A 22,804-nucleotide genomic window follows, 5' to 3' on the forward strand; every position below is an offset into this window, starting at 1 on the left:
TTCTAGTTTGGAGACTCACATTTCATGCAAGCACATGTGATTGTGATCTCTGTGTTGAGTTTTGAGTGTCGATGTGTGTACCCACCAGACTTCTTCTCATGAGAACTCTTTCCCCCCCCCCCTGGCTCAAGAATTCGGCGCCACCTCAAGTATATCAATAAAAAGCTCAAGGAGAGGAGGAGAAATCAAGGCCCTGATCTAGGCATGCGAGACTTCACCAAGCTAAAACTCCATTAACTGGCAGACACGTACGCTCGACAAAATAGGAACTGCCATACCCATACTAAAAACTAGATGCAAAATAATACGAGTTTAACTCTAATCAATTTCCTAACATCCCATCTCATCAAATGGTAAGTGCAAGCATACTCTCTTTTTTGGTCTACCCCCTGGGGTAGCCTTAGCAACGATGCAATTTGGGCAAAGCAGAAATTAAGCATTTAAAAAACTTTTTAAAGTGCATTTTTCTTATTGGACAATATGCTAATATGTGGCTTCTCTTCTTCATTGGACTTGAATGCATGCTTTAAAGTGGTTGACACTCTCTCTCTCTCTCTCTCTCTCGCTCTCTCTCTCACTCTCTCTCTCTCTCCCCTTCTTTAACTCCTCGAGTCTTCCTACCACCTTTTCTCCTTCCCCCCCTCCACCGCCCCCCCGCTCTCTCTCTCTCTCTCTCTCTCCCCTTTATCTCGTGGAGTCTTCCTCCAAGGGCATTCCTTTTTGTTTGCTTTTTTAAATCTTAGGCATACCTTATGAATGATTAAATATCATTCACCTTGTTTTTGTTAGTAAAAATAAATGCAAGCATACTCTCATTTGGAGCTATACTGCATGCATTTTCGATACTTACCTCCGTGTGTTTCGGTTTGATCGTCTACGTGTGATTTTCAGTTGGGGTATTTCTCCTCCTGCGGTGTTTTCTAACTTAACGAGCAGGCCCTGTTTCTGACCGGCAATTTTCCTCTTAACGAAGGAAGCAGGACAAGATTTTATTGGACACCTCGGCCATTCAAAGCAGCCTTATACTAGCAACATTTTACGTCAAACGTGGGTGCAGACTAGCAAGATTTTTGAACTTCTAAGCGTTATCTTAGTTGGGGAATTTCACCTCCTGCGTTGTACGCAGGCCCTGCTTCTGAGCGACAGTATGAAACAAGTTGGTACCTTAGCAGCCTTGTAGTAGCAACATTTTACTTCATAAGTGGTAACAAACCAGCAAGATTTTTAGGGCTTTAAGATCCTCATTTACAAGGAGTATACTTCCACCTCATGAAAGTTGCTGCACATTATACACTTGTAATTCGGCCCTCGAGAGTTTACTGGATAAACATTAAATTGCACCTTTGCAAGGAATGCGCCTAGCTAGTTTCATTTTCAAAGACTGTCAGCTATAATACACATGCTACTTGCATCAGCACCATTCCAGGCCGCTGTGAATCTTCGAGCTTCCAAATATTTGAAGTAGTCTGGAATCCCTCTTAGTGTGGACTTGGGCAAGAGGGTGCCCATCCAGCGAAAAACTCACCAAAATAGTCCAAGGGCTCCACAACAAACTTTGAGATTAAATCACGCATGGTCACAACCCCTTCTAGGTTGCCATCATCATCAACTACATAAACTCTGTGTATATTGTGTTTATCAAGCTTCAAAATCACATCTCGTGTAGCCTCATCTTCTTTACAAGTAATTACAGGAGATAAAAGGGGTATGTCTGCATCATTTGTTGTCCTTGTAAGAAAAGCACGGGTTCCCTCCAAGAACTTCTTAACCGTCACAGATCTGCACTCAAGATACAATGAAATGCAACACAATTTTAGTATACAAAACTGTGCGCCTGATACATGCAGACGGATTCATACTCAAAACCATCATATAAAGCTGAAGAAAAACCTTTTTTTAGTGTTAATATAGTCATGAACAAGCTTAAACACCATAATGTTATTACATGGAACATCAGACCTTCCAGGGACCAATTCTCTCTAGTATCAGCTGTAAGACTGATGGCTTCTGTTCTTCCTCCATCTCTCACCCCATGCTCTCTCTCTCTCTCTCTATATATATATATATATACAAATATATCACACACACACACACACACAAACACACTTTTTTTTAGGGGGGGGAAATCCATTTGTCCTTACATTACAAAGAAGAGTCCCATGAGAAGGGACAGCCAATTACAAGCTCTCTCTCTCTCTCTCTCACACACACACACACACACACACACACACACTCTTCTTTTTTGGCGAAACTCTCTCTCTCTCTCCCCCCCGTCCCGCTAGCCGTACCTCCATACCACAGCCGTACCACAGTACCTCCGTACCTCAGCCGTACAGCATCGCACCTAGCTCTCCGTTTGTACCACCTCTCCCATACCACAGCCGTACTTCCGTACAACCTCTGACGTACCACAGCCGTACAACCTCTCCGTCCATACAGCCATACAGCCGTACAGCCTCTCCGCCTGTATAGCCTCTCCCGTCCGTACCTCCGTACCATAGCCTCCGTCCTTCGTCGTCCGTACTACCTCCATACCTCCCCCCATCAGCACTTCTCCATCTATCCATACCTCCCGTCTATACCTAATCTAGTCCTAGTCCTTCCTAAGCCTGAGTTGGGCTAAACCCCAAACCCAACCCGGGGGTTAGGTTAAGCAAGGGGATTCATCATACAACCAACTATGGACTGGCCTACCCTCTCCTCCAAGTCCCCCTCAACTCCCTGAACTCCTTCAACATCCATCAAGACTCAGTACTCTACGGTTGCAGCCATGACACCCTCTCCATATGAACGGAATTACCGACAAGAAGGCTCAAAACGACCCATCCTTGGGCAACAGGATCAGATTTTTTATCTGCAGCAGCAGGCAGTGAGAGAGCTATGATTGGAGCCGGTAGAAGTAAAGGCCCGACTTCACATCCTGGAAGGGCCTGGTAAGCAGGCAGTAATGTAAAATCTTGTAAGGATTCCCCCCCTACCCCGTAGCTAGTCTCTACAGTCAAAGATCTTGTTCACACTGAAGTACAAACTGCTAAGAAGGAAGTGATTGTGGAAGTGGACAGCAAAGTAAGTCAGTCTGATATCCAAGCAGAGACTAAAGAACACAGCCAGATGTGATAATAAGCTGAAGATTAGAATAGGGAGGCTCCCAGAAGATTGGTACAAAGAGGACATATATAGTGAAATATTGACAAAGATCAAATCAAGCTTGCCCAACATGGAATGGGTGAATGATGATGAGCAGGATGATGACCACTCCAAGCCAGCTTCTATTTTGCACTATAGAGGTCATGCAATCCTTACACTGAAGTCAAAAGATATGCGGATCAAGCTTCTTCGACAATCTTACAAGCTAAAGGGCACCAAAGTATGGATAGCAGAGGAGCTTACCCAAACTCAACTCAAGATTAAGGCAACTAAATTAGCTAAAGTCAGGGCTGCCAGAAAGGATGGAAAATGGGCAGTTTACCGTGAAGGCGTAGCACTAATAAGAGAGTTTAAATCAAAGCCAAAAGACTCTTAGTCTTAAACTGATGTATGGCTGTTTACTCTTCCAAAATATCATGTAGGTACTCTAAATAATTGGGTTGCTTTTTGCACTCCTTGGGAGCTGCCATGTGCCCTCCCTAAAGCAGATGTACTAGAGGGTTTCTTGCTGTCCCATAGACCTATTGGTATCCAGGTGACGTTAATAGACTTTCTTTCTTTCTTTCTTTCTCTCTCTCTCTCTCTCTCTCTCACACACACACACACACACACACACGGCTATGTAGTTTGAATACTACTTTTTGAGTTTGAGGTTCATTGTTTCGCACTCAGCAAGGGCCCTAGCCAGCCCTTTGCCTCAGCCCACAGTCTTGTATGAGTTACCCTTGGATATACTTTGTCTCACGCCCGCAAGGCCTTCCAAGACATTCATCCCTCTCTCTCTCTCTGCCCCCCCCTCTCTTCTCCCCTACCTCTTTCCTTCATCTCCCTCTTCTTCCGCAAAAGGATATCCTTGGTCATTGCTGCTCTTTGCTATCGTGTATTGTACTTGTTTTGCCAATGCTTTCATTGTATTTGAGGCCAACTTTGGGCTCTAATACCAATGAAGTGAAAGGGATGAGGTAGATTAGGAGGAGATTGTAGCGAGAGATAGACTATCCTCACTCTCTCTCCTGCTGCTTTCATCCACCACCTTCTATTCCATTTTTTGATCTAGCATCTCTACCAGAATAGCCTTTGCTCTAGTAGTTGAACCTTTCTAGGCTCTACAATATTGTTGGAGTCAAAGAAGCTCTACAATAGTTTTGGCTCTAAAGTTACAACCATAATCAGCATTGTAACTATATTTTTTAAAGATCATGCCCTCAATACACAAAGTGATGCTGTGGATGTGAGTGAGAGAATAGGGCGAGAATGTAGTGGGCCTCCAAAGAGAAATAGATATAACTGAATAATGAATGCTGAATAAACTGTATGGAGAGGCTGAAACTGTCACTGCAAAACTGGGTTTGAGAGAGGCATCCTGGTCTTGTTGTAACCCTGTTGCCTATTGTAAGACTATATCCTGCTGTAATACTCTGCCTTGTTGGCGCCGGTCTCGAATCCCTTGAATGACTAATGTCAAAGGTCCAGGCCGAACAACCTTAATCCAATAGATGAACTTGGACCCATGACCTGGGATATTGACATCCAAGCCTTGGTGCTGATATTCTGGTCGGACTTTGAACTGGTGCCACCATCGTGCTCCCAAGATGATGTCCGCTGCCTGAGTAGGTGCGACCATGAGTGGTCTACTGTGTACCCACCCTAAGATCTTCAAAGTGGCTGAAGCTACCTGCATATTGCTCTCTATCTGCTGCCCTAGAAATGCACCATTCAAGGTCATTGGTTTCATAGGCGTAAGAGGCAATTGAGCCTTTTGAGCTGCTTTCGTGGAGATGATGTACTCAAAACTGCCTGAATTTGACAGGATGAGTACCTTTTGACTACCAAGCTGTCCATAAAATTGAAACATTTGGGAAATTGACGAGGCTCCCCCTTTTGCTGAGCTTCAAGCTCCTCGGTGACTACTGAGATTGTCCCTGTTGTCATCAAGCTCCTCAATGACTATTAAGGTTTTTTAGCCTGTTGTTGAACCACTTGACATGGCTCCTACTATAAGAAGCTTCTGGTAATGTGGGCAATGTTCCATTATATGCCCCGGCACTTGACAATGGAAGCATCGGTTCTCCTTGGCATAGAGTGCTCGGGTTGCTTTATCCAAGTACCCGCCATAGCCATTGCTGTCCTTGGCCATCCAGCTCTTCTTCTGTTGACCATTCCCACCATCACCTAGCATGGAATCAGGGACTTCTTACTGTTGACTTGCTTGCATCCTTGACCCTTGTGCATGAGCTCAAAGTTTTGAGCAAGCCCGTATGCACATTTATAATCCCATGGCTTGAAACTTATGACATACCTCTAGATGTTTGTACGAAGCCCATGGAGAAATTTGCTCCGCCTCTGACTGTCCTCCTCCAGCTGCAACTGTATTAACACCTGAGTGAATTTATTGGCATAATGATTCACCGTCTCTGTGTCTCCCTGGCGTAGCTTGTAGAACTGACATTGGAGCATGTATGGGTACTGCGGTGGCAGGAACCGTGATCAAAGATCTTTCACAAATTCTGTCCTGTTGTAGAACGGTGTCTCCTCGTCTACATTATAGTGGTCCTTTTGCCACTTGAGCCATTACGTGACCGCTCACCTGTGAGGTGCATGGATGCTAGGATGCACCACTCATTGTCCTTCTCGTAGGCATCCCTAAAAATTAACTTTCGAATTGATTGAGCCACGAAGTCAAAACTAAAGGTTCTTGCTTAGCATCGTAATGTGTGAAGTTGAACTTCCCCGGGAAGGAGGGCTTGGCCGGAGGAGGAAGTCTCTCCATTTCTCCCCCCGCTGGTCGGAGTAGAGAAATGAGAAGTTGCCAGTCCCGTTCTTCCTTCTCTTCTCGAGCGGTACATCCTCGAAGCTCCTTGGCCTCCTAAGCCTCACGGTCTCGGAGTTTCTTGGCTTTCCCAACCTCTTGATCACGTTCTTGTTTTGCTTCTTGAGCCTCCCGAACATATTCTTCTTTTGCCTCTTGAGCTAGCCTTTTGCGCTCTCTAGCGCCCTGCTCACGATCTTCCTGCATCTCCTAAAGTAGGGTCATGCGGGTGAAGAGGGCCTTGGAGTGTTGTTGCTGCATCTGCATCATAGCCTGCAACATGGTTGTCATGGCAAACATGGAAGTGTCTACAGGATTATGTGGTGAGGTGGCAGTGGTAATTGAGGCACTGCACGCTCCCCCCTTGTGTTGAACTTCTCACTAGTGCTCAAGGTGTCCTTACCGGATCTTGTCTTGACCATAAATGATGGGGGTTGTACTTGACTGACCTGAACCTTAGGAAAAAAAATTCCCCTTCTTTACTGCACGCCACAAGGTGTAAAGACCTAGGGGCAAGGACAGGAGCCGCCAATGTGCGATGGAGTAAGGGAGGGAGAAGCTAATGAAGTATCGTACTACCACTAGTCCGGTATAGGGCCAAAACATAAAAAAGATACCCCTAGAAACCCCTCTGTCTCTCTCTCTTGCTCAATACTAATGTAGAAACCAATGTAGTGGGAGATAGACTATCCTCACTCTCTCTCCTGTTCAATACTAACTGCAAACCGCAAGATGATGCACTCAATACACAAAGTGATGCTGTGGATGTGAGTGAGAGAATCAGAGGGCGAGAATGTAGTGGACCTCCAAAGAGGAATAAATAATGAATGCCAAAGGGCTGAATACAATTGTATGGAGGGGCTGAAACCCTCACTGCAAAATTGGAAAGAACTAGACTTCCTAGAGGAGGTGAATCCTCACTAGATCCTGTAGAGGCTGAGGTACCCTGCTGGGCTGCTGCGGGGAGGCCTAGGTACTGCTGCAATGAAGGCTGGAAGACCTAAGGTAGGGATGACAAATGAAGGCCAAGGGGGCTGCTTTTATAGGCCCCCTTGGGCATCAACCGGCCAGTAGGCTGCTGCCGACCGACCAATCTGCTCCCTGTTTACGGACCTGCTGCTGCTGTTGATGCGGCAAACGACTTGCTGACATCATCGCTGATGTGGTGCCCTATTGACGTGGCGCCTAGCTGTATGGTCTGTCTGCTGTGCTGGCTGCTGCTTGCGTGGCAGTCCATGTGGCAGTAGGCTGACATAGCTGCCTGCGTGGCAGTCCACGTGGCTGCTGTGTGCTGACTGGACAGCCCATGTGGCAGTCCAGCATGCCATGGGCTGAGGATGCCCATGACAAAGATCGATGAGTTAGCGAAAAGGAGTGAGAAGCAAGGAAATGCGACATATTAGACACACACTACCAACCCATGAGCGTCATACATAGTGGTGCTTGTGGGCTCCTCACATCAGTAATGTCATCGCCACCGGCACTGGGCAGCTATGTGCTTGACGCACGCATGCACACGCCTCTCTCCCCCTCCTCCCCCTTTCTTTCATCTCTCTCTTCTTATCCTCACTCCTTTTTGCTAAATCTATCTCCTCCTAATCTGTATTGTCCCTTTCACTTCATTGGTATCAGAATGGCTAGCAAAGCAAGTGCAATACACGACGACATAGCAAAGAATAGCAATGACCAAGAAGGCAAATCCTTCTGCAACACAAGCAAAAGCAACGAGCGCACACACAGTACCAACCCATGAGTGTCATGTGTAGCAGTGCTTGTGCGGGTAGGCCCTTCGGTCTTTCAAAGACTTTTAATAAACTCTCTCTCTCTCTCCTCAAAACCCCTTTCCTTCATCTCTCTCTTGTCTTCCCCTTTCTCCTTTCTGCTAAATCTCTCTCTTTCTCCTAATCTGCCCTGCCTTTCACTTCAGCAGGCTCTTACTTGTGGGAGCTCTACCGCACTACTATGCATGTGGCTGTTTCCACCTCCATGTATAACGGTATTGTGTAGATGGGCCCTGAGATACTCCTAGTATTGTAAGCCTGATGAGTGGCAGAAGGTTATCTTTCTCTTCAATCCGTGCATTCCTAACCAAAAGCATTGTTTCAAGAAGGTCTCCGCAAGAATGATGAAATTCATTGGATGAAGTTTCAAATGTTGAGCACATTTTAGTTTCTGCAAATTTGCATGCATGTTGTGTACACCTACGCCAGGGTATGATCTACACTTGACTATCATGTCAAAACATCCCTTGGTACCTTCAAAAAGAGATTGCTATACCTATAGTATGGGGTCTCATATAAGCTCTGTCAAATTATCAGATTTGCACCATTAAAAAATAACGAAGAAGGCTAGAACATATTTTCAATACTTCTGAGACATTCCAAATGAGACACGGGGGCGAGTGTGATGCACAGATGATGAGTAAGGAACGATGAAGCCTGGCAGTTATCAAATTTTAAAATCAAGTATGATGGTCCATGACAAGCACAAAATGTATATAACATGAAAAGTTTGGGACTGTTTGTTGGTACGGATGATTAGGCTAAGGAACGATGAAGCCTGGCGGTTACCAAATTTAAAACCAAGAGGGTCCATGACAGGCACAAAATGTATATAGCATGAACAGTCTGGGACCGCTTGTCGGTAAAAGTATCAGAATACTTGTCGGTAAAAGTATCAGAATACAGTGTCAATAGCTCAAAACTAAGCACAAGTTTGTCTTCCAGACAAATGTGACAACTTCAAGTGATCGCTTGGGTCTTTCCTATAAAAACATACCTGTATTTTGTGTAGACCTCGGGGGCAATAAGAAGAAATTGAATATCTCTCATACTTATGTTGCCAACAATTTGCCTGCCTCCTTTGACTACCACAGGCACCCCACCAACCCCTTTTCTCCTCATCAATTGAAAAGCTTCCAAGACAGGTTGATCTTCATGCACCTGACATCCAATCCACCTTGCATGTATGAGTAAAAGAAAGATCATGAAAATCTTTTGTCTTATTATTTTCTTAATAGACAATATGCCTAGAAAACAGCTTTGCTTAACAATGTCTAGTTTGGTATTGCTTAGCAAAAATCAGTCACCCAAAAACTTGTCTCTTTGAGAGGAAGTAAATGTCTTCCACAACTTGCTCTCTCCAAACTGGCACAGTACTGCCAGGTCTTTTACCCATCATAAGAGGTCTTCGGTGAGGGACCGATTAGAAAATGTAAAACAACCAGTTTGTTTCCAAGCTCAGCAAGGCATCCGGACAGAAATGCCTATCTTTCACTAAGTGATTAAAAACATCCGCACCCTTGATTCTTCAACCTAGACTTCAGCTATGACATACTTGCTCGGATCATTAGTCCCCATAAGGTGATGCAGGTCACATGTATAAACATTTTTCCACTTCACTCTTTAATTCAATAGAGAGATGAAATGTTTTTAATGATAACTTCTGTGGAGGAAAAGAACAAACTTCCTTGAGACAGGCCAGACAATCATAGTCCATTGATCAATGGCAGCCAAAAATACCAGTCTCTCCATTGACAAACTGTCTCACTACCAAACAATTAAAAAATATTGTGCTTTAACGAGATGAGAATCTAGCCTTTGCCGTTGGAAACCTCAACTCCCGTCTGTAAGAATGGCATTCGTGTTTCCTTGTCACATGTCTCTCCTTATACCGTCTTTCTAATGTGCACTCTAACCTTCTTTGGGACATGGCAGCTCCATTAATTTGAACTATATAGTACCTGACCTTTACTTTAAAACACTGCAACTCATGCAGAGTTCTTGGTAGCCGTCCAGATATCAGAGATGATGTTCTTGTGCACAATATCTTAGAGACACCATGTTGAATGCTGATACTAAAACAACAGAACCAGCCTAAACATTTAAAAACGTACTCAACACTTTCACATGTTCAACAAATTTTTCCTTAAAAGCATTTTCATGATTTGCTCTAATGGAATAACCTCTATCTCTAGGATTTTATGTGGCTGTTAGGTTTGAATGACTTTAGGCCCTTTATTCATATTTAATGTATCTTTGAGAATCTTTACTCCTACACAAGCCTGGCTCCCCATGTAGCTGATCGAGCACAAGATTACTTAGAGGCATTATGTCTAACCAACTCTTATGTCAGAAGGCAGCTGCCCAAGCTCAGACTATTTGGCTATGCTCCAAGCTCAAACTGTTCGGTTATCCTTTGCAATGTTGTATAGTGACATCCTTGCTCCTCCATGGCATTTTATTTGCCTGCTGCATCTATCCACAAGCATGGGTGCAGCATCTTTAGATTCCATGCTCCACATTTACACTCTTTCATCTCTTCAAGTTATGCTCCTTTACCCACCATAATTCATTGAAAAATTACATTTTCACAAGTGTTCTACTCCTCCCCTTGCTTGGTAGTTTGACAAAAAACCACACAAAAAAAACATGGACAGACAAACAATAGGAATGCCTCTTTTCTGCTCTGAAGAAATATCTTAAACTGAGGTATCCCTTTGTATAGTACCTTCAGGAATCCAAAAGAAAAGGTGTACAGCCATGCACATAAAACATTCATTATTGTATGTAAAAGGAAAATGGAGTTTTGAAGAGGTCAGGTTGGCTAACGTACCTTCACCACCCGGTCAGGCTTCATCTTTGGTAGGCCAATTTCAGAAAGCGATTTCTTTCCGAGGCTGTCAAACCATGGAAAACCACTGCATTCGGACAGCATATGTATAACTGCAGATTGCGTAATAAAGTTCTCAATTCTGCCTTCACCAGATTCTACAACTGGGAGGCTTTTTATTCGATATTTTGAAAGTAGCAATAGCAAGGTCAAAAGGCAATCAGAATTCTGTACGGGTACAAAGGGTGCCCATCGAAAAGATCCAGAAATATCTTTAACCTGCCAAATGATCACACATTTAAGCTGACAGGAAACTAGATGTGGAAAAGCGTTTACAATGCTAACCACACACTGCAATGAAGGAACTACGAATTGAAAGAAGTCTCTGTGAACAAAAACTAACAATCTACTCACTAGCATGCTTTAATAATCTACTTAATTGAAACCCGAAATGCTTTTGACTGCATGCTCTACAGTATAGGCTTTCATTCAGCATTTCCTACAAGACTCATAATGATAAGACTTGAATAAAGGATATAAACCAGTACGAAGAACGTGTCATTACTTTGGTGCTTCTATAGAGGTCCGATGATGTGAGTGTTTCAAAAAAGTCACCACCTATGGCTGAAACACTCTCAGGGCCTGAGTGAGCAGGACCTAAAGCACCGACTGCACCTGCAATAGCTGCACCTGTACCAGTTGCTCCAGCCATTATTGACAAAGCTGCGAGTTCTGACTGCAAGAAGATGAAATCCTCTTTAGTACAACATCATAGCAATACAAAGACTGACTTAGAGGACGGACTGAATGAATGGCTCTAAAATGTTCACATGCATTTACTTCTCAACGGATCTTTGGTGAACTTTAAAAATAAGCCGAATAAGCTTTTTGAAGGTACATTTTTTAAATTATCAGCATTCACAGGAATGAATAACGTATATACCTAGATGAATCCAGGAACATTCCCAAACTCATCCTCTAAAAACACAACATAGTCTCACGATAGTCACTCATAAGATTGAAAACCATAAACTCCATCAAGCTTAGTAGGGACTAGCTACTATGACATCCCCACTGACGTCATTAGTGCCCAACAGTGGGTGTATACCTAGATGAATCCAGGACCATTCCCAAACTCATCCTCTAAAAACACAACATAGTGCAGTTTCAATCTCACAAGAGTCACTCATAAGATTGAAAACCATAAACTCCATCACGCATAGCAGGGACTAGCTACTATGACATCCCCACTGACGTCATCAGCGCCCAACAGTGGGTGTAGACCATAGTATAAAAGTATGCTCTCACACATACAAATCCACACACCCACACATACTTGAGCATCCATTTATACAAAGTCTTCGTACGGAGTTTTTGTCGGCACTCCGGAGGTGAAGGGCAAACTCAGCCATGACGAAGGCTAGCAGTTTGATCATGTGTTTGAACATTAGCAGAAAACTTGTGGGAATGGCGTAGAATAGTGATGGTGCTTTCATGAACTTCCTTTGTTTCCTTGGGGCCAACCTCAATCACGGTTTCTATGCTAGTAACGTATTTATTGATATGTTCAATTTGCAATAAAAAAATAGTGTTTGATCATGTGTTTGAACATTAGCAGAAAACTTGTGGGAATGGCATAGAATAGTGGTGGTGCTTTCATGAACTTTGTTTCCTTGGGGCCAACCTCGATCATGGTTTCTATGCTAGTAAAAGAACACCACTTCTTTCGTAGAGGTATGCATACTCATAAGTTTCAATGCACTTCATTCTTCTCAGGGACTTCTCAAAGAATTGAGTATAAGTATGAACTAGAACACTGGGTTACATTTGACCTTAGGAAACAAGGTCTGTGTCTCAATATTGAGTAGCCAACTATACAGGCAAAAAGTTTCTCTCAGCCTTTGTATATCCATTCCCATAAAACCAGAACATATTCATCACCTATAATGTAGCATTGAAATGCCCATGAGCAGACCTCTAGCTTCACATGGGCCAACATAATGTAGCCTTCCCCTTGAGTCCCTTGTTCCTCACATTTTGTGGAAGGCCCTCTTTCACCATTCTTAGGGTGTATACCCACTTCAACGGGGACATCATCACCATCACCACATTACATGTGATGTAAACAAATATGTTCAATCTGATAGATCGCAAAATTATTCGCAAATCAAGGTAAAGAAGAAACAAAAGCAGAGAGAGAGAGAGAGAGAGAGAGAGAGAGAGAGAGAGGTCTGCTGGAGATCCAACAAGATGTATGGAATAAGAGTAATAACAAAATAGCCTCATTTAAGTTGTAGCATAGAAGCTCTCAATGTGGTAGCCTATGTGTTGCCCACGTGGCAACCTCAGAGTCTTCATCCCTCTTCCTTCCCCCTAGCAACCTACAAGAGTTATTCCCCCATGCTTTCCTCATTTGGGGGCTTACAAGTTGGGAGTTGACCCATATTTTCTGACACTTCTCATCATATACTCATCACTTCTAGACCAGCACCCTTTACTGTGATACTTGCTTATTTGGAGCTTGTCCTTGCATTACAGGTTGCTGCGAATCACTTTGGACTATGAGAAGCACATCGATGATTAGGAAAAATGGAGCCACACCCTCTGTTATCTAGGCCGATGTGTAGCATGTATTGAAATCTCAAGAAAAAGCACCAATCAGACAAAAATCCCCTCTGATATCCTCTTGCTACCGTAAGGACTTTGTCTAAGAGTTGAAGAGCATTGGTAGCATCCACCCTTGGAATTATCAAGAAGAATCAAAGATCATAGTCACTAATCAAGTTGAGAGGGGAGCTAGATGTGGTAATCAAATCCAGTTGGGATGTGAGCTTGCATATCATATGATAAGTTTTAGATTGGTTAATAAAAAGACATCGTTTCAAGACCATACCTTTGATATGTCTCGTGCGACTTTCACAAGAGATGGATTGATTGGTCCATTAGATAAATCTTTTAATGTCTTCAAGAGAACTATGTGGTCTGTAGGGCCTACAAAAATAACCACTAAAGGCCATCTTCTTTCTTGTACTCAGATTCAAAGGACCTGGTGACATACATACATACAGGCAGGCAGGCAGGCAGACAGACAGATAAGCCATACATACATACATACATTGTAGAAGTGTACCTTAGAGAAAATTGACTGCACGTTTCTTCAACAGCAAGAGGAACACAGAATTCCCATGAACCAAAGAAGAAATTTGAAGGCAACACAATAAATCCAAAAGTTAAAAAGCCAATGTGCTCTGCTTCAGCATTTCCTCATTCCCAGTCTCCGAATGCAAATAAATAAGGTGACTTCAAGTGAGGACAAAGGCATTTATGCCCATCAGTGTCGCCCAATCTGGGCCGTTGATCATGATGGCTAAGTGTAAGGTGGGGTGGGGTGGGGTGGGGGGGAGAGTGGTGTTTAAAGTTTCCAAGTATTTGATCTCTCAGCCCACCACCACTAGGTCCTCAACAAATGAACCATCTCGAGAAATGAAATCCCAAGAATATCTCCAGATAACCTAGACCATGAACTCTCACTGAGTTTCAAGCAAGTTCTCTTCTGGCTTCAGTCCCTATCCATAATCGCCTTCCAACAATCTGCTTCCGAAATTTTAAGTGGCTCCTATGATGAAATTCTGGCCAAAATCCCGTGCTCAGTGCCACCACCCATCCACTCTCGCACAGCCCTCCTCCACAGCCGATCATCATTATTGTCTTTGTCATCACTTGGTCCTGAGGGGTGGCTCCTGCTGGACAGGACCAAATATGCATGTGCTTCAAGCATTTTGGCCGTTTAAAAAGAGCATGAGTATACATAACACGAAAGATCTTCCTCTATTAGGCTGTCAAAATGGACAGCCCTTGAGATGCAAAACGGACTCAGTCCCCTTGCACCTTGGACATCACCAGCCCAAGCTCAGCGAGTCTCTCTACTCGCAAGCAGGGATTCACAAAATCAACACCCCCACAACCTTGTCTAAGTATATCCTTCAGGTAGGAACCGCTACAGAATTCTTTCAATTATTTCCCCATAAGGCTATTCCTCCCGACACACAAAAACACATTTTTTCCTCTCTTTTTTTGGGTATCGCGCACACTTTTTTTTTTGGGGTGAAATGGGTAACACACACACACACACACATACTACCCGTCAGCAAGTTGGAGTTCCTACTCACTGCCCATCGAGCATATATACTTAGTCGGCATAGGTAGTGTGTAGTACAGATACCTCCCTCTTCGCTGACAGCAGACGATGTGAACCATCAGTTCCATTGACGGCAGCTGAACCATTGGCTGATTGAGCCAGCCTATTAGCCCACGTGCCTAGACTTATTTTCCTGTCTCTATTGCGACAAAATTTGCCCCACTTTTCGGAAGAGTTATCCCTTTCTCATGCTGTCCAGAATCCAGTCTCGCTGAGGCTGTCCAGTGCAGAATATGTTAACTTCGACAATATCGGTGATATCACCTCAAGAAAGAGACGTGAGTCCCTAAGGATACATGCAGCGCCTAGAGGAAACAGGACTGCCAGTTCATGTCTTCTTCAGATCTTCCTCTTGGATATATTTTTTTGGATAAGCAAGTGTAAGTACATCTAGCCTTGCGATTGCCCTCCGTAGTCCAGGGTCTAAAGCTGCAGCTGCATAGGATTAGAACTTTCAAAGACTAGTCTTCACGTATCAGTATTCACTAGACTGGAATTGAACCCAAAACTGTTGGCAGGCACTGGGCTGCAGGAGAAAAGCAACGCGTTCCATAGGTGCACCTCGCTTTCAAAGGACATGTTCTAAACACTTAAGAGTAAACTAAAACAACGTAGAGTACAAGTGGACTGCACTTTAAGGAGCGGAGGCGGAACAGTTGACCAATAAAATTTTACGGTAAGGCAGGAGTCGACACTCGAGAGCAAAAATCAGTGGACAGGAGGCCAGCATGCAATGTGCATAATTACAATGATGACTATCTCCACCAAGAAAATTCCATTGATGCTAAACGCAAGCATTTTACGCACTATGTTGCAGAAAAAACTGTGATTCAGAATGGTTTTCTCCGCTTTGGACTCTCATGGATCGTCTCAAGTACCTGATGCAGCACCCAGAATGCAATACCCGCAAATTCAATGACGCCCAAGTACTTATCCATCCAACTAGCATCCTCTGGTGCATCGACATCACGCACAGGTGCGCTCAAGATCCTGTTTTTGGCCAGAGTTTGGACAGCTTCACCTATGCTCGTGTCTGAGTTCACCTCTATCACTGCGCAGTCCAGCAATTTTAAGAGCTTTCGTTTGAGTGAAGGATCAGCAGAAGTAGAAAGCAACCAAAACCGAAGATATTCTACGAGAAGGCATGTGTACCTTGGCCACGAGCTGTAGGTGGGAAGAGCGAGACTGGGATTTTCTCGAAGCAAGCATTAAGTTTTTCTTCCTCGGGGATAGGAAGAGAGGAGGTGTTCTCCCACAGTTCCTCTACTCGAATGGAAAGCTGCCGGGTAAATTTCTTTCTGGCATCCATGGAAACCTTGTTCCGAAACTTGAGGAGTGGGGAAGGCCTTGGGAATTAGAAGCAAGGGTAACCTTCAATGCCAATATGGAGAGTTTGGGAATTAGAAGAGAGAGTGAGGTTCAATGCAACGATGCGAAGGTAAAGAGTAATTGCAAAGCGAGTACGTGTGTTGACGGAGGGAACACATAAGAGATGCCCGAGAGAGACGGAGAAGGCAGCAGCTGTCAAATCAGCTTGCGTGCTCCGAGCAAAGGGTCCATCAATCCAAGTCAGCAAGCACAAGTAGATAAACACGGGCTCCGAGTTGCCAATCCGGGGGTGTCAAAGATCCTCGGCATACAGGACGCGATGACGCATCCGCAGTTTTTTTTAGGTTGTCTCTCTGCACACAGGTTTCAGCAATCAGCTCACCTGGAAATTTTCGTTTTTTCAAACAAGGCATTCCACCTGTCAACCTCGAATTCTTGGCACGACCCGCTTGATCCATTCGTGGACCTCGTCAGCAGCACAGGCCGCTTTCGTGTTGGGGGCGCATTATGGATAAGCTATAAGCCTCAAATTCAACGCCAAATTTTGCAAGTGGTGGCACTGGGCAGATGCAAAGAATTTTGCATTGGGTTACGTGATTTGGCTTGCATCACGTCCAATTCCTACGCATGATTGTGACTCAGCTCTTCACACGGATGAAATTGCTGGATTTGCCAACCATGAACACCCTTTCTTATCAAACTCGACGCAGCACAAAATAATGTAAACGGGTTTCACGCTCGATGCAGCACAAAGTTTACTGCCCGAGAGAGTTTTGCAAATTGATGAATGGAATCTAAAAATTTTCCATGTGCTTTCCTATTAGATACTTCTCGTGCTCAAGAATCAGTTTCCATAGATTTCCATATCCATATATTGTGCAATGGCATCCTGCATGCCGATTCCAAATTTGGTGAGACTGGACTGTTGGATGGGATCAACTATCCGACTGGACGATAAAGATTCAGAGCCGGTGGCAAGGGGAATATGGAGGATACGGAAGGAGTGTAGCTCAAGCCCAAGGATCAAATGGATGGAAGGGGCAAGGTTGTGCAGGCTGCAGATCTAACAGGTGGCAGAGATTGGGTGCTTAGATATGCTGAGGCACTTTTCATTGATCATCAGGATGACTTCAGATTTGGTGCTTCCACACATTCAATTGGCAGTGACTGCATTTGAGGCATGGATGATATCGAAGGATCTGTTTGAGACTGTTGTAACATTCAAAAATCAGTTGTTCACACTGATTGTAACATTCAAGGTCAATTGTTCATGCTGACACTGGATGAGAAGGGGAATCTGCCAACAGCCACTTGGTGAAGATGAAGCTTCTCAACTGGTTACGACAATAAAGCCCAAGAAAAAGGATGATTCTTAGGATGAGGACTCTACTGATGGAGAAAGCAAGAAGAAGAACAAGTGCTGCTATGTGATCAGCATGCACATGCGAGACTGCAAGGAGGCACCATCATATCAAGGGGAAGAGGAGGTAGTTGTCCGATTGAAACAGGCAAATTCGATAATAGATGAATTTGTCTTAGTGGTTGGCCCCAGCAGCCCTGAGATTAGGTATGCAAACCAGGGTGTGACAATGCTCATCTTCCATATTTAGAATTGGGCTATGATCTGGATCAATTAGTGGAGGTACAAGAAGGTTGTTGGGACAATGAGGCTGAGGTCATTGACACCAGCTTAGATTAGGATGAGGTGGCCAATTAGAGCCAAAGTATGAGGTGGTTGGCAACACGAAGTGGAGCATCGAGTTACACACATGGTTGCTGATCTCATGGGTGCTTCAAGGAGGTACCATCATTGTTGAGATATGTATTCTCTCTATACATTATTGAATAGGTAGATTGTTTTTCATATGGAGGGTGAAGACCTTCTGAATAGATAGGAGGGTAGTTCTCATTGCAGAGGCATTCTAAGTCTTCTGCATGTTGGCTGAGGAAGTTGGTGTCAGGGACTCCGTACAGGTGGTAGTGTCTAACAGCCTGAAGGACTTTCCACAAAGGTCTAGTTGCATGATGCTGGAGAGGTATGTGGTAGACCTAGTTCATAGTTGCAAGCAAAGGTAGCAAATGGAAAATGTTTTTTCTAAAAACCATTTTGAAACGTTTTTATCTTGGGTGGTGTTCAAAATAACGCATGCTCCAAAATACCCCCCTCATTCTAATAACTTTAGGGCTCCCCATCCATGATCATGATTCAGGGTTGAAAGTTGAAACTCGATATTAAAATCTAGTCTCTAGTTAATACATTATTAAATTGTGCAATCGGCATGCTATGATCTATCAATGTTCGACTTTCAACATTCAACAATTTCTAAATGAAAAACGAAACCTTTCAAATGGCCTTAAAGCTTTAAACGAAAAACCATCTTTTTACATATTTTTGGGGCAAAAAAAGGTATTGATAAAAGGTGTGTTTTTCAAAAACGTTTTAGTGTTTGCTTCATGAAGCAAACATGTTTTATTGCAACTATGTAGTTGAAGACTATCTTTGGGACTAGGAAGCCTCCTTCACAACAAGAGAGTTTGCAAGTTAGAGTTCAATTTTGAGTGGAGCTCACTTTGAGGTTGGCTTCAGAGACATTGGGTATCAAATCTAGAGTTTCTAGAGGGATTCCTGATCATAGGAACCTGTGTGGAGAAGCCATAGGGATCTCACTTCAAAAGCTTTTTGGTTGGAGGTACAGATGATGACAGATATTGGACGAGTCGAAACTTGAAATAGACCCTAAATTTAGTTTCTGAGACAAAACAGCAGTTTCAGGATGGCTTGCTCATTGGTGATGTTCATGAGGCGGTGACTCATTGGATGGACGTGACATTGCTACCTGGTCATCTGGAAGATTCCTGCAACTTCACGACTTGTCTTGCCATTGCCGCACGAGAGTGGTGTTATGATGGGTTGGCTCAGGTTGTTCGTGGACGATGCAGAGCAACAACTGGAGGTGCAGGAGTTGTGGGTGATTAGGCCTGAATTCAAGGTTACCTTTTGACTTGTTTTGGAGAATTCTGCTGCCGAACTGATGGAGCAGTCATTGAATCCAGTGGGTGGAGGCCCACAATGGGTCATTGAGAGGGGCTGTTGAAATATATGGGTCACTGCCCAACTTGTGAGCCCCGAAATGAGGAGAGGGGCAGACCGGATCTGAGAGAGGAGGACGCAGCCATGTGGGATGCATGTGACTCAAAATGAGGAGAGGGAAAAACAATCTGCAACAAGCATAGGATAGCTAGGGATGCCGATTGGGCAAAAGGAGAAAAGTGCCACATGGGCAGTGAGAGAGCAGAAGGCAGCCAGGTGGGATACATGTGTGCAGCACCTTGCTGTGCATGAAGGGAAGCCATGTGGGCAGCATCAAAGGATGCCACCTGAAGGCCCAGCTACTTGGGCTGGGTGGCCCAAGGGCTGGAATGCACAGACATAGGAGGGCCTTATAGACCAGAGGAGAGGTTTGATTTCTTTTTCTACTCGTGATAGTGTTGTTTTGTATGTACCAGCTCTTGCAAAGAATTGACTTTTAGTCTCTGCCATATCTAGGAACAACATGAAGGCGGAGTTTGATGACAACAAGTGTTGGTGAGAAATTGCCAGAACAATCATATTGTGGCTTGTGGGATTGAGGAATTTACTGGATAATGGATTCCTTGCTCTTGATCAGGATTCGGCAAGCGTACTGTGGCACAGGCGCTTCAAGCATGTACCAGTCACCACAACATGGCATAGGCACTTTGAGTACCAGTCACCATGCTGGCATAAATGTATGACAACAATATGGTGACAGGACTTCCAAAGCTTCACCCACATCCTTTCTTTCTGCACAGCTTGGCTTGAGGGTAAGCAACATCAGCAATCCTTTCCACATAGCCAGAACAGGAGCACTGCAGCCTTGGAACTGGTACACTGTGACTTCTGCAAGCACATGTCCACAAGATCCTTTGGTGGCTGTCTGTATTTTCTCACATTTATAGACGATTATAGCCAGAAGGTGCGGGTGTATTCTCTAAAAGAGAATTTAATATCAAAGAATGGCTAGTTGAGGTGGACGAGAGAGCAGGCACCACTTGAGGACTCTCACACTGACAGAGGTGGAGAGTATGTGGATAAGGAGTTCCTAGTATTCTGCAAGCAGAGGGGGATCAAGAGACAGATGACAAGAGCAAGAACCGATTCATTATGGCAAAGAACTAGAGTAGGATTTACTGTGCTAAGGCCGTTCAGACGGCAGTCTGTATCATCAACAGAACAAAGAAGAGAACACTTCAAGGAGTTACACCAAAGTAGACTTATTCAAGTAAAAATCCTTCAGTTGAGCATTTTTCGTCTTTAATTCTAAGCTCCTGCTCATATTTCAGATTAGAAGAGAAAGAAGCCGGATTCAAAGTCCAAGGAATGTATCTTCATTGGATACAACATGGATACAAAGGGTTACGAGCTATATGATCTGGCCACGAGGAAGGTTGTGATTAGAGGAGATGTCATCTTGACGAGGAAGAGCACACGACAACACTTCCCCACATTCCAGAGCCCAAGTCAAGATTGTTCAAGCACCCCTCTCTCCATAAGGGGGACTCACAGGATGATGATCCTCCAGTTCTTTCTACTGCGCCTCCCACCAAGACTGTGCTCAAGTGGTATATCTATGGGGTGCAAGAATCCAAAGGCACAAAGGCCAACAATCAAGGAACGAGATGCTCTCAACACATCCAAGATTGAGTGCATGGACATGTTGGATACACAGCCTTGGTATCACATGATGTGGAGCCTCACACTTTTGAGGAGGCAGCTGACATCCAGCATGGAGTCAAAGATTGATTCCATTCAGAGGAATAAGATTAAAGGTCATAGTACCAAGTGGATCTTCCAGGCCAAGTACTGTTTCAATGGCACTCTAGACAAATATGAGGCCAAGTTAGTGGGGTATTGCTCAGGCTGAGGGGCTTGACTATGACAAGACTTTTCCTCCTACAGCTCACATGACAAGCATTTGGATGGTGTTTTCTTTAGCAGTCCATCATGGTTGGCCACACTATTGCAGATAGACTCAATGGGGAGATGCAGGAGGAGGTATATGTTGAGCAACGTCTAGACTTTGAGGTTAAGGGGAAGCAGTTGGTGTGCAAGTTGAAAAGGCGTTTGCACGGGCTGAAACAGGCCCCAAGAGCTTGGTATCAAAGGCTTGTTCAGCTCTTCTCCACTATTAGACTCGATCGAAGTACATCAGATGCCAACCTTTACATGTGTACAAGTTGTTCTTGTCTTGCTCGTTATATTATATGCTGATGACCTGATCCTCTCTGGAAATCTTCAAAAAAAGATAGGAGATACACAGGTCATGCTTCAAAATGAATTTGAGATGACGAACCTTGGAGAGCTTCATTACTTCCTTGGCATGGAGATTTAAACGACGGCTGATGGAATATTCCTTAGCCAGCACAAGTATTGTCTGGAGCTTCTGCAGAGATTCTAGATGGTACATTGCAGTCCAGCAGCTACTCCTATAGATCCAAGGGGTAAACTTTCCAAATATGACTTCTCCCATGGTGGATGGCACACGATATCAGGATGTCTTTTCTATCTCATCAACACATGCCCAGGCATATCTTTTGGATTCGGGATGTTAAGAAGTATTTCATAATCACCACACCAAACACATTGGTCTTCAAGTTTAAGAGTTCTCCGATATTGGAAGGGAACTCAGGATGATGGTATCTCCTACTTCGAAGGGGCGAGCTGGAAGGATAGACTGAGACAGATTGGGCAGGAGGCATTGATACTCGACAGTCTTCTACAGGATATCGCCCCTTGCTTGGACCAGGACTCATTTCTTGGTGAAGTAAGAAGTAGCAAACGGTGGCACTCTCGTCAACAGAAGCAGAGTACTGCACTGCAAGATCGGCATCGTATGAAGCTATCTAGCTCAAATAGCCGTTCCCAAATGTAGAATACACACAGGATGATTCTACAGTAAACCAGTGTGACAATGAGAGTTGCATTGCTATTGCACACAATCTAGTATTCCACAATCACACAAGGCACATAGAGATGGATTGTCATCTGTAAGCTGATCTAAGATCAGGTGGTGGAGCTTGTTCGGTGTTCAACAAAGGAGATGTAGAAGAGCAGATAGACATGTGGGTATAGGCCCATAGCCAGGCATTGAGAGCGGGTGTTGAAAGAGGGCAGTGTCTACTTGTGATCCCTTTACGGGGACATTAGGGCTACTTGTGGGTATAGGACCCCACGCCAGGCAATGAGAGGGGGTGTTGCAAGAGGGTATAGGCCCACTGTCAGACATCGAGAGGGGGTATTGAAAGAGGGCAGTGCCTGCCTGTGATCCCTTTACTTGGACATTACGGCTGCTTGGGGTTTTTGATGTAGGTGTCATTATGCCCTAGATTCTGGGCACGCAGCAAGAAGGGAAGATATCATTTTTTGTGTTATGTATAGTAGGGCTTGAAGAACCTACTGTTGTTAGAATTCAGCGCATCTCATGAGTGAGGGCTTCTATGTGGGTGTGCCCGCCCTGAACAAGAGGCGTCTTTTTTATGAATTTACAGCCTGTTTGGGGCTATTTTCCTAGGGCTTGGGGCTAGTTGGATGGAGCTAACCAAGCCACCAAGGTTGGATAACCCTAGTTGGACTAGTTGGCTGACCATGGTTGAGTCAATCGACTATAACTGTTTATGGTTTAAGATATATT

At 44.2% G+C, this 22,804-nt stretch overlaps 1 protein-coding gene across 2 annotated transcripts; it reads right to left on the bottom strand.

Annotated features, from left to right (window-relative positions):
* Positions 1-1,160: 1,160 nt before the first annotated feature.
* On the bottom strand, positions 1,161-16,253 carry KING1 (SNF1-related protein kinase regulatory subunit gamma 1). 2 transcript variants are annotated; one of them, XM_087373701.1, is made up of 6 exons: positions 15,918-16,252; positions 15,644-15,816; positions 11,133-11,303; positions 10,571-10,846; positions 8,735-8,898; positions 1,167-1,779 (listed from the first exon to the last, which is right to left on the bottom strand). In XM_087373701.1, the coding sequence occupies exons 1-6, from the start codon at positions 16,072-16,074 to the stop codon at positions 1,479-1,481; spliced, it is 1,242 nt and encodes a 413-aa protein (XP_087229827.1). In that variant the 5' UTR covers positions 16,075-16,252; the 3' UTR covers positions 1,167-1,478. The 2 variants fall into 2 exon arrangements, with proteins under 2 accessions (XP_087229828.1, XP_087229827.1); XM_087373702.1 differs by lacking the exon at positions 11,133-11,303 and having other exon boundaries at positions 1,161-1,779; positions 15,918-16,253.
* Between the last annotated feature and the right edge of the window lie 6,551 nt (positions 16,254-22,804).

Source organism: Dipteris shenzhenensis, chromosome 4 (genome assembly GCF_047967505.1).
Source record: "Dipteris shenzhenensis isolate YYH24624 ecotype China chromosome 4, Dip_SZ_1.0, whole genome shotgun sequence".
Lineage (NCBI taxonomy): Eukaryota > Viridiplantae > Streptophyta > Polypodiopsida > Gleicheniales > Dipteridaceae > Dipteris > Dipteris shenzhenensis.

Coding starts and splice junctions, on each gene's coding strand:
- KING1 (XM_087373701.1), bottom strand. CDS start 16,074: ATGGATGCCAGAAAGAAATTTACCCGGCAGCTTTCCATTCGAGTAGAG. Junction 15,817..15,917: donor ACCTACAGCTCGTGGCCAAG/GTACACATGCCT, acceptor TGGACTGCGCAG/TGATAGAGGTGAACTCAGAC. Junction 1,780..8,734: donor GAGGTCTACACAAAATACAG/GTATGTTTTTAT, acceptor TCTTGAGTGCAG/ATCTGTGACGGTTAAGAAGT.